The following is a 12,152-nucleotide window of genomic DNA, read 5'->3' on the forward strand; positions in this document are numbered from 1 at the left end:
TTCAAAAGTCCTGACCCCTTGTATTATTTGCAAAGCCCCATTATCCACACTTTAGGGTCAAGAGCACTCCTCCACCTCGGAAGCGCTCAGTAAATACCACTGATTGATTCTCCCTCCTCTTGATAAATTGCCACCCGTCCTAGGGTGCAGACTTCTTGTGAACAGACATCTCGTCTTCGGTTGTACCCTCCCGAGTGTTTAGTGTCGTGCTCTGCATTCAGCAGGTGCTCAGTAAATATTATTGATTGATTAAAGAGGAGAGCTTTCTTGAGTGTGTCTGTTCTGGGATTTTATCTGTTTGTCTGCAGGGCCACTTGTAGTTGGATCAGTTATCCTGAATGATTTTACATATATATATACACACACACACATGCACACGCACATATATATATATATAAAATATATATATAAGATATAGATATCTTATATATCGTATATCTACATGAGAGAGAGAGGGAAGGAATGTGAATGGCCGAGAGGCCAATAAGATAAACATACTTTATTTTTATTATTATATATTATATATATTATATGTAATCTATAGAAGATGTAGATATCTTATATATCGTACATCTACATGAGACAGAGAGAAGGAATGTGAATGGCTGAGAGGCCAGTAAGATAAGCGTACTCTATTTTTATTATTATATTTATAAACAGTGATTTGACTCAAACAAGGGTATTTATTGAGTACTCACTATGTTCGGAGCACCGAGGGGAAGTACATAAGAGTCGGTAACATGCTCCCTGCCCACAAGGAGCTTAGGGTCCATAGCGGGAGACTGATATGAAAATGGGCATAGAGGAAATAGTAGAGTATAAGAATCTTGACCTGGAGCACCGTGGGGCTGAGGCGAGTGTCAAAACGGTTAAATGCCAAGTTGGTAGTGGACGCGAGGGAGGGCCGACCGGAGAAACGGGGGCGTAGTCATCGGAGTCCTTTTAGGTGATTTTAGAATGGTTTTGAGGTGAGTCAAGCGGTACCTCCTAAGATATGAAGGGGAAGGTAGCGGAGTTGGAATGTACAGTTCGGTAACAGATAGAGACAGTCCCCGCCCTTTGACGGCGATCGGTGAGGTAGGAGTTTGGACGGAGAGGAAAGGAGAGCAACGGGAACCGGGGCGGCCTAGCGGACGGGAGTCGGAGGACTGGGGTTCTGATCCCAGCCCCGCCGCTCGCCTGCCGTGGGTCCTTGGGCGAGTCACGTCTCTGTGCCTCAGTTACCTCATCAATCAGTGGTATTTGCTGACTACAACAGAGTTGGCAGACGTGTTCACCGCCCATGAGGAGCCCCGTGTTGGATGTGGACCGGGCGTCACCTTTCTGCTCTGTACCCCGGTGCTGAGCGCAGTGCCTGGGACGTGGAGTCCGAGTGATCGGGGCACAAGGTGTGGGTGGGCGTCGGTGTGTGATCTGTATCTGAAACAGAATAGTTTCTGTAGAAACGTTTGTGTGTAGCTCTAGTAAGGAAATAGTTCCTACGTAGCCAATTTCCAAAGACACTGGTTGAGCTTCCTTTAAAGGTTGCGTGTTTCCAGTCCTTACTGTCTTGCATAATTGGCAAAATTGACAGAAAATTCTCATTTGTACCCGGGAAGTGTATCGTTTAGGCATATTAAAATGTAAGTTTTCACATCCAGCAGAGTCATGGCAACAACGGTATATATTTCCACGAATATCAGTCTGTCAGAAGGATTTATTCAAAAATCAAGCGTCAAGGCACACAACACTGATTCTGGGTTCAATCCCCAAGAATTCATAGAATAATCACTTTGTGCCTAATAATGATGATGATGGTATTTAAGTGCTTACTATGTGCCAAGCACCGTTCTGAGCGCCGGGGGTGGGGTACAAGGTGATCAGGTTGTCCCACGTGGGGCTCACAGTCCGAATCCCCATTTTACAGATGAGGGAACTGAGGCCCAGGGAAGTGAAGTGGCTTGCCCACAGTCACAGAGCAGACGAGCGACAGAGGCGGGATTAGAACCCACCTCCTCTGACTCCCAAGCCCGCTGCTTCTCTAGAGTAGGTCCTGGGAGTTCGGGCTGATGATCGGAAAGAGCGTCCGCCTTCTCTGTGCCTCAGTTACCTCATCTGTAAAATGGGGATGAAGACCGTGAGGCCCACGTGGGACAACCTGATTCCCCTGTGTCTACCCCAGCGCTTAGAACGGTGCTCGGCACATAGTAAGCGCTTAACGGATATCAGCGTTATTGTTATTATCGTTAAAATCAATCTTTAATTCTGTGAGAAAGCTCTGTAGTGAAACCTTTTCTGTCGACGTTTAAGTGCTTAGAAGAAATGAAACGGGAAGCCAGAACGATTAAGATCGACAGAAGATTAACGGGTGCCAACATCATCGACGAACCTCTTCAGCAAGTGAGTATCGACGCGTGGAGCTTGAATAAAGCGCTTTGTGTGCAAACCCCGCAGGGTTAGGATGTAGACTGTGGAACGGTTCGTATTTAAAGAGGACGTTTCTCCATCCGCGTAACGGTCCGATCTTATGAGCGACAGCACCCGTCACTCCACCCCCCCGACATTGGCAGGCGTAGATGAATTGGGAGCGGGTTGGGAGGTGGATGAGCAGGCAGACAGAAACTGCCGAGCCTAAGCCTGAACGTGGGATCGTAAATCCCACGGTCAACCTCGGGACCCCAGAAGTGAGGGGGGCGAGGGGTCGGAGGGAGAGCGGGCCGGTGCCGGGATTTAACGGGAGGGCCACGATCGATCCGCGGTCTGGCTCAGCGCCCTGCTGGCTAGAAAATAATAATAATAGTAATAATGACAATGGCATTTAAGTGCTCACTACGTGCCGGGCACCGTACTAGCTGATCGAGTCGGACACGGTCCCTGTCCCACGTAGGGCTCCCGGTCTCGACCCCCATTTTACAGAGGAGGCAACCGAGGCCCAGAGAAGGGAAGGGATTTGCCCAAGGTCACACAGCAGACGAGTGGCGGATTGGAACCCGTGACCTTCCGACTCCCAGGCCCGTGCCCTATCCGCTACGCCCCGCCGCTTCTCCTTTCGGAAAAGAAGGGCCGGGGAGGAGCTCGAGGGGAAAAGAGCTGTCAGTCTGTTGTATCTATTGAGCACTTAATAAGCACTGTACTAAGCGCTTGGAAGAGTCCAGGAGAGCGATGTGATCGATACGGTCCCCGCGCACGTGGAGAGCTGTGGCTGATGCTGGGAGGGTTGCCTGGAAGCAGTCGCTTTTTTTTTTTTAAATAGTGTTTGTTAAGCTCTTACTGTGTGCCAGGCACTTCTACTGAGCAGTGGGGTAGTTACGAGTTAATTAGGTTGGACGCACAACTCTTATCCACGAAGCGGCGTGGCGGCGTGGACGGAGCGTGCATCTGGGAGCCAGCAGGACCCGGGTTCTAATCCCGGCTCTGCCGCGGGTCCGCTGGGTGATCTAGAGAAGCAGCCTGGCTCCATGGAAGAAGCCCGGGCTTGGGAGTCGGAGGTCATGGGTTCGAATGCCGGCCCCGCCGCCTGTCAGCTTTGGGACCGCGGGCGCGTCCCACTTGACTTCTCTGGGCCTCGGTTACCTCATCTGTAAAACGGGGATGAAGACCGTGAGCCTCACGTGGGACAACCCGATGACCCTGTATCTCCCCCAGCGCTTAGAACGGTGCCCTGCACATAGTAAGCGCTTAACAGATACCGACGTTGTTATTATCATCTTGGGCAAGTCACTTTACTTCTCTGGTCCTCAATGATCTCATCTGTAAAATGGGCAGTAGGACTGTGAGCCCCACGTGGGACGGGGACCGCGTCCGCCCCGAGAACCTCGTATGTACCCCAGTGCTTAGAACCGGGCTTGGCACCTATTAAGCCCTTAAGAAATCCCATCATCATTCTTATTAATAAGAATGATGATAATAAGAATGTTGGTATCTGTTAAGCGCTTACTGTGTGCAGGGCACCGCTCTAAGCGCTGGGGGAGATACAGGGTCATCAGGTCGTCCCACGTGAGGCTCACAGTTTTTTAATCCCCATTTTACAGATGAGGGAACTGAGGCACAGAGAAGTTCAGTGACTTGCCCACAGAGCTGGGATTCGAACCCATGACCTCTGACTCCCAAGCCCATGCTCTTTCCACTGAGCCACGCTGCTTCTCCATTTTCCAGGTGAGGTAACTGAGGCAGAGAGAAGTTAGGCGACTTGCCCAAGGGCACCCGGCAGACACGGGGCCGAGTTGGGATCAGAACCCAGGTCCTTCCGACTCCCAGGCCCGTGCGGTTTTCACCGAGCCGTGCTGCCGTGAATAGGCTGAGAGAGTGGAGGAGGAGGAGGAAAGCGAGCTCATAGGTCTCCTTCCTTCCTCCAATAATATTTATTGAGCGTTTACTATGTGCAGAGCACCGTACTGAGCGCTTGGAATGGACAGTTCGGCAACAGATAGAGACGGTCCCTGCCCGGTGACGGGCTCACAGTCTAATCCCGACCGGTTTGGGTTTTCATATGGGCAGGTTGAAGAGCCTGGCCAAACATAAAAGGTGCCTCAGTAATGCGTCCCTTGGAATCGATCGGGTACTAGTAAAATAGCGATCGCTCTTGTTCTCATCGCGCCGTGCAACCGGCAACCTTTCGAGTAGATCTGTTGAATTTGGCTAAATATCACTGAAATTCTCCCCTACCCAGCCAGGTTGCAGTTTCCACCAAGATCAACAGTGGAAAGAGCCCGGGCTGCGGAGTCAGAGGTCACGGGTTCGACTCCCGGCCCCGCCGCTCGTCAGCTGTGTGACTGTGGCCGAGTCACTTAACTTCTCCGTGCCTCAGTTGCCTCATCTGGAAAATGGGGATTAACTGTGAGCCTCACCTGATGACCCTGGATCTACCCCAGCGCTTAGAACGGTGATTAGACCGTAAGCCCGTCAGAGGGCGGGGACCGTCTCTCTCTGTTGCCGATTTGTACATTCCAAGCGCTTAGTCCAGTGCTCTGCACAGAGTAAGCGTTCAGTAAATGCTATCGAATGAATGCTCTGCACATAGTAAGCGCCTAACAAATACACTGTTATCATCATCATTAGTAATCCTTCTACCTTTTCGTTTGAAGCACGTTCCTTCTTTCGCTGGATGTCACTGAATGTCCACCCCGCCATTTTGTGTTTCAGGTCATCCAGTTTTCCCTGCGGGATTACGTCCAGTATTGGTATTATTCACTGAGTGACGATGAGTCCTTTCTTCTTGAAATTAGGCAGACGCTTCAAAACGCACTCATCCAGTTTTCTACTCGGTAAGGTCCCGACTTTGTATTTGCGCAACTTGAATGAGAAAGACGTTCCCTTCCGGTCCGTCTGTGTTTGGGAAGGGATAACTTAAAATAGCGAACGAGGCACGACGTATTTGTTTTATAGCGAGTGAAAGTCGCGGAGACGGTTCTAAATTTAGAAGTGTGATACTTACTGCAACCAGCTGACTAAAACACCGACATGACAAGTTTGGTTATTTTCATGCCGATCGTTTACCTAAAATGCGTTCACTGCATTTTCCGGGTGATTACGTAGCCCGGTTTCTGCGGCGACGATTTGTGACGGAACTAAGTTCCTTCCCTGCTGGCGGCGGGTGCTTTCGCGGCGGGAGGCGAGGTTGGAGATTCTGTCTACCGTTGGTAATGTGCACGTTCGTTCGGTCGTATTTACTGAGCGCTTACTGTGGGCAGGGCACTTTACTAGTGCTTGGCAGAGTACCCTACAACAATGATCGGACAATTCCATGCCCACAACGAGCTTGTAGGGAAACGGACTCTCTAAGGACTTGAAAAATTTTCAAGTCCTTAGAGGGAACTTGGGGGAAAGTGGCTCATCAAGACTCTTATTCTTCTTGGGTGATTTCTCTTGGTTTTGTTTTGCACCGGAAGCTTTTTCCTCAGATCGGGGCGTATAAGAACAAGACTTTTAGGTTTCAGAAAATGTTTTCGCGGAGCAAGGAAGCAATCACCGAACAGGAAATGAATCATTTTATGAGGAAGAGCCGCTGTTCCAAATCAAGGCATTGCTTTTCAAAAATCTGTGTAGAATTTGATTAGGCAGCAGTCAGGAAAGGTATTTTTCAGGATGCCAAATTTAGTAAATCTCCTGAAAGGTAAAATTCTGCCTTTGATTTTCTTGACCATATTGTTAAAAATACAAAGACCTCTTTAATAATAATGTTGGTATTTGTTAAGCGCTTACTATGTGCAGAGCACTGTTCTAAGCGCTGGGGTAGACACAAGGGAATCAGGTCGTCCCACGTGGGGCTCGCAGTCTTCATCCCCATTTTACAGATGAGGTAACCGAGGCACAGAGAAGTTAAGTGACTCGCCCACAGCCACACAGCTGACAGGTGGCAGAGCTGGGATTCGAACCCATGACCTCTGGCTCCCAAGCCCATGCTCTTTCCACTAAGCCACGCTGCTTCTCTTTCAAATCTGTATCGGACCATACTACTACTATTTTTAATAATGGGGCATTTGTTAAGCGCTTCCTATGTGCCAAGCACTGTACCAAACGTTGGTGCAGATAAAAGATAATCAAGTCCCATGTTTAAGAAGGGGGCACCAAGAAATACTGAATCCCCATTTTGCAGAACTGAGGCACACAGAGGTTGTGACTAGCCCGTGGCCAGGGGAAGCGGCGTGGCTCAGTGGAAAGAGCCTGGGCTTCGGAGTCAGAGGTCAAGGGCTCGACCCCCGCCTCTGCCACTCGTCAGCTGTGTGACTGTGGGCGAGTCACTTCGCTTCTCTGGGCCTCGGTTCCCTCATCTGTAAAACGGGGATTAACTGTGAGCCTCACGTGGGACGACCTGATGACCCTGTATCTCCCCCAGCGCTTAGAACAGTGCTCTGCACATAGTAAGCGCTTAACAGATACCAACATTATTATTATTATTATTATTATTATTATATTGCAGACAAGTGGTTGGGATGGAATTAGAACCCATGTCCTCTGACTCTCAGACCTTTGCTCTTCCGACTAGGACCCGCCTTCTAGACTGTAACTCCTTATGGGCAGGGATTGTCTCTCTTTGGGGCCGAATCGTATTTTCCAAACGCTTAGTACAGTGCTCTGCACGCAGCAGACACTCAATAAATGCGATTGAATAAATGACTGCTTCTCTAACCCAGCAAAAGACCCCTTTTTTGTGTCAGGCTGGGACTGGGGACCCTCCTTTGGTCTTTTGATGCACACAGGTGAGAAGCAGCGTCGCCCGGTGGATAGAGCACTGGCTTGGGCGTCGGAAGGACCCGGGGTCTAATTCCGACCTCGCCTCTTGTCTGCCGTGTGACCTTGGGCAAGTCACTTAACGTCTGTGTGCCTCGGTTCCTTCATCTGTGAAATGGGAATTAAGACTGCGAGCCCCCTGTGGCACATGGACTGAGTCCAACTTGATTAGCTTATATTTACTCCAGTGCTCAGTACAGTGCCTAGCACATAGTTAGGACTTGCCTGTCTACTTGTTGTGCCCGGTTTTGTTGTCCGTCCTCCCTGCTTCTAGACTGCGAGCCCGCTGATGGGTCGGGATTGTCTCCGTTGCCGAATTGTACTCTTCAAGCGCTTAGTACAGAGCTCCGCACGTAGTACGTGCTCAATAAATACAGTTGAATGAATGAATGACTTAACAAATACCACTAAAAAAATTGAAAATGGTGTCTTCTTTCAAATTTGGAGGACAACTATGTATTCATTCATTCATTCAGTAGCACTCATTGAACGCTTACTATTTGCAGAGCGCTGTACTGAGCGCTTGGAAAGTACAAGTCGGCGACAGATAGAGGCAGTCCCTGCCCATTGACGGGCTCACGGTCTGATCGGGGGAGACGGACGGACGGGAACGGTGGCGATAAATAGAATCAAGACTGTATATGAAGAGGACACCACTGACCGTGTTTATGTGTGAATAAAAAATTGTGAATGCTGGAATGATATATGGAATGACTTTTCAGCACTTTCCTCTCCTGAAACTTTCAAAATAAAGGGCAATTAAAAGTGAAGCCTACTTAGTCGAAATGAGCATGGAATATCTGAAATGGATTTTAAATAGGTTAACCCTTTACCCAGATTTGGCTTTCTAGCTAAAGATAGGCTTTTTAAAAGGCCAGATACATGCTAAATACAGATCGTTGTCATGTGTTGTTGTTTTTTTTCAGACGAGTGTTTTTAATCTCGTTAGATTATGAATTTTACAAAAGTAATACAGCTTGTCAAAAACAAGGGCGCCATCTGCTTTCTTCTGCGACTGTACTCGGATCGGTTCTGCACCGAAGCTGTTGTGATGATGCTAACTCAAAATGTCTGTAGAGTGCAGGGTTCTCTGATAGTCGTCAGAAACGCTACATAACGCGGACATACTCAACGTGTGCCTGTGTGTAAACTTGTACTTGTTTGCACGAATGGGTTCCTGTGTGTTCACCCACGAGTGCGTAGGAGTGGATAATGGAGGATTCGGGAGTTTTTGATCTATCATTCCCAGATTGCTGTCTTCTTTTTTGCCTCCTGATTCGACGATCCTCTCGAAACATTTAACTGTAACCATTTTATTTTGACATCCTGAATGGGATGTCAGGTTCAGAGGGTGCTTGGGGGAATACGAGTGTTAGTAGATGTGATCCCCGCCTTCAAAGAGCTTATATCTAGTTGGGGAGACGGAGTTTAAAAATATTATTTATTCATTCATTCATCCAATAGTATTTATTGGGCGCTTACTATGTGCAGAGCACTGTACTAAGCGCTTGGAATATACAATTAGGCAACATATAGAGACCATCCCTGTTCAGTGACAGGCGTGCAGTCTAATCGGGGGAGACAGACGGACAAAAACAAGACAATATAATCACGATAAATGGAATCAAAGGGATGGACATCTCGTTAACAAAATAAATAGGATAATAAAAATAAATACAAGGGCTACCAAGATTTGGGAGGTGGGAATCAGTCAACCAATCATTCGTATTTATTGAACATCTGCCGGGGGGCAGGACACCGTACTGAGCGCTTGGGAGAGTTCGGTGTAACAGAGTTGGTTAGACGCGTTACCTGCCCTCAAGGAACATACAGTCTAGGGAGGGAGATAGACGTGAAAATTAGTTAGGCAACGGCACACAAGCGCTGTGGGGTTGAGGATGGGGTGAAAAAAGGGTTCGACTCGAAGGGCGAGGGCAACACGGGAGGGCGAGGGAGAAGGGGAAATGAGCGACTTGTCGGGGAAGGCCTCTCGGAGATGTGATTTTAAGAAGATTTTGCAGGTGGACAGAGTGATGGCCTGTGGGATATGAAGAGGGAGGGAATTTTGATGATGATGATGATGTTGGTATTTAAGCGTTTACTATGTGCAGAGCACCGTTCTAAGCGCTGGGGGAGATACAGAGTCATCAGGTTCCCCCTCGTGAGGCTCACAGTCTTCATCCCCATTTTGCAGATGAGGTCACTGAGGCCCAGAGAAGTGAAGTGACTTGCCCACGGTCACACAGCTGCCAAGCGGCAGAGCCGGGATGCGAACCCATGACCCCTGACTCCCAAGGCCAGAGGCAGGAGGCGGGCGAAGGGGGTCGGTGGCGAGAGAGAGGAGAGGTACGACGAGTAGGTTGGTCTTCGAGGAGGGAAGTGAGCGTCCTGAGTTGCAGTGGGAAATCAGCAAGATAAGATAGGAGGGGGGCAAGGTGATCCAGTGCGTTCTAGCCACGGTGAGGAGTAAATGGTCAGGGATGAGTCACCGAGTACTTTCTGCTAAAAATAAGTTATATCTGATCGGAGCTGCGCTCCGGGGCCGAACCTGAAGCGTCCGTTTGCATTTTCCTTTGCCTGCGCCTTCCTCTTCTTACCGTTGATCGCTCTCTAGAGCCTTCGTGTGCCGCGTTTGTATTTGTTTAAACGCGGCACGTTCGAGGTCTGGGCTGCGTTAACGTCGCCTAGATTTTCATCCGAGGACTGGCTACAGAAATCTATTCTAGTCTCTCCTTAAAACTCTGCACCCCCAGAAACAGAGCAAATGAAATGGGTACATTGAGAAAACAGGCCAGCTCTCAAGATAGGGTATCGAAATTCCTGATAATATTCAAATCTGTCTTTTGGGCATGGCAGAAAATTGAATGCATATGCGTACCCCCTAACACTTCGATTAATAATGATGATAATCTTGGATTTTAAGCGCTTGCTAGATGCCAAGCGCCGTACTAAGCGCTGGGGTGGATACAAGCAAATCGGGTCGGACACAGTTCCGTTACAACGTCCATCCTAATTGCCGGTATCGCGGTGCTTAGGATAAGCAGCCGACGACGTTCGTAGCCGCCCTAATTAGAAGGAATTCCCAACGATTTGGAAGTCTGCTCGAACTCCGGTTTCCAGATGTCCCGTTGGAATTTCCCGGTGGATCCAAAGCGGAGTCTCCTTCCGGAGCTTTCGAGCCTTTAAGCCGGGCGACGGGGAGTAGGTCGGACGAGATCGGACTGCATGGCACGGCGCCGCTTTAGTCTGACCGTGTTAGGAAATTGGATCAGACAGGGACCGTCAGTTTTAATTTGACCGACTGTGCTATTTGGATCCGGGTGAATGTCGTGAGGCGGCCAGATCCGCCTAGCAATTCGCCGGAAGGTTGGTCCGCTGAGAGTCACGGGAGAAGCGGCGTGGCCTAGTAATAATAATAATAATACTGTCGGTATTTAAGCGCTTACTATGTGCAGAGCACTGTTCTAAGCGCGGGGGGAGATACAGGGTCATCGGGTTGTCCCACGTGAGGCTCACGGTCTTCATCCCCTTTTTACAGATGAGGGAACGGAGGCCCAGAGAAGTGAAGTGACTTGCCCACAGTCACACGGCTGCCAAGTGGCGGAGCCGGGATTCGAACCCATGACCTCTGACTCCCAAGCCCGGGCTCTTTCCGCTGAGCCACGCTGCTTCGGGCGAGGGAGTCAGAGGACCTGGCTTTTAATGGTGGCTCCTCCGCTTACCTGCTGTGTGGCCTTGGGCGAGTCCATTAACTCCTCAAGACTGCCAGCTGATGGTAGAGAGGGTGCCTGCCTTCCCACTGGGCTCGACTGGGCTCTCCCCAATGCTTAGTGCAGCGCCGTGCACACGTGAGCGCTCAGTAAATATTATTGATGGATTCTCTGCGCCTCAGTGGTCTCGTCTGCAAAAATGAGGAATCGATATCCGTTCTCCGTCCTACTTAAGCTGTGAGCTCCACGTGGGATCCGATTATCTTGTATTTACCGCAGTGCTTAGTACACTGCTTAGCACACTGTAAGCCATAGTAAGCACATGGTAAGCCGTAGGAAGCAGAGTGGCTTAGTGGCAAGAGCCCGGGCTGGGGAGTCAGAGGTCGTGGGTTCTGATCCCCACTCCGTCACTTGTCTGCTGTGTGACCTTGGGCAAGTCGCTTAATTTATCTGTGCCTCAGTTCCCTCGTCTGGAAAATGGGGATTGAGACTGCGAGCCCCACGTGGGACAACCTGTTCACCCTGCGCTTAGAACAGCGCTTGGCACATTGTAAGCGCCTAACAAATGCCATAATTATTATTACTATCATCATTATTAAGCCCTGAACGAATACCACAATTATTTTTACATCAGCTCTAGCAAGTTTATGAAAACGGTATAGTAGTGTTCTCTAGCTACCCTTCCTGCATTCGTTCATTCAGTAGTATTTATTGAGCACTTCTATGTGCAGAGCACTGTACTGAGCGCTTGGATTGTACAATTCGGCAACAGATAGAGACAATCCCTGCCCGTCGACGGGCCTACAGTCTCATCGGGGGAGACGCACGGACAAAAACAAGACGACTTAATCGCAATGAAGGGAACTTTGTGCCGCAGAAATCCGATCAGCTGTGCTGCGCTTTGGTCCAAAGCCACGTTGAGATTCAGGGGGTCGATATTCTTTCGAAGTCCGTGTTGTCGCGTGCCTGGGCAGCCCCGCCGCACTTAGGTACGTATCCGTAATTTATTTATATTCATGTCTGTCTCCCTCTTCTAGATATAAAGTCACCGCGGGTAGGGAATGGGGCTGTTGTTAGACCGTACTCTCCCAAGCGCATAGTGCAGGGCTTGGCACGCATTAAGCGCTCAGTGAATCCGATCGAGTGAATGAATATCTTGGGCATCTTGGCACAGACATGCCAGGAGACGGGCACATGGTTATGAATTCCCCTCCAGAGCTGGCGCTGATAGTA

General features: G+C 49.4%; 1 protein-coding gene across 6 annotated transcripts in view; it reads left to right on the plus strand.

The window, feature by feature from the left end:
* SNX13 (sorting nexin 13) overlaps positions 1 to 12,152 on the plus strand; it is a 124,094-nt gene that overhangs the window by 49,575 nt on the left and 62,367 nt on the right. For all 6 annotated transcript variants that reach the window (XM_039912934.1, XM_029070226.2, XM_029070227.2 and 3 more), the window contains 2 exons: positions 2,290 to 2,379; positions 5,122 to 5,243. In XM_039912934.1, coding sequence (XP_039768868.1) covers positions 2,302 to 2,379; positions 5,122 to 5,243 — 200 coding nt within the window. In that variant the 5' untranslated portion in view covers positions 2,290 to 2,301. The remainder of the gene's footprint in view (positions 1 to 2,289; positions 2,380 to 5,121; positions 5,244 to 12,152) is intronic.

The sequence above is a fragment of the Ornithorhynchus anatinus genome, chromosome 8 (assembly GCF_004115215.2).
Source record: "Ornithorhynchus anatinus isolate Pmale09 chromosome 8, mOrnAna1.pri.v4, whole genome shotgun sequence".
Classification (NCBI taxonomy): Eukaryota; Metazoa; Chordata; class Mammalia; order Monotremata; family Ornithorhynchidae; genus Ornithorhynchus; species Ornithorhynchus anatinus.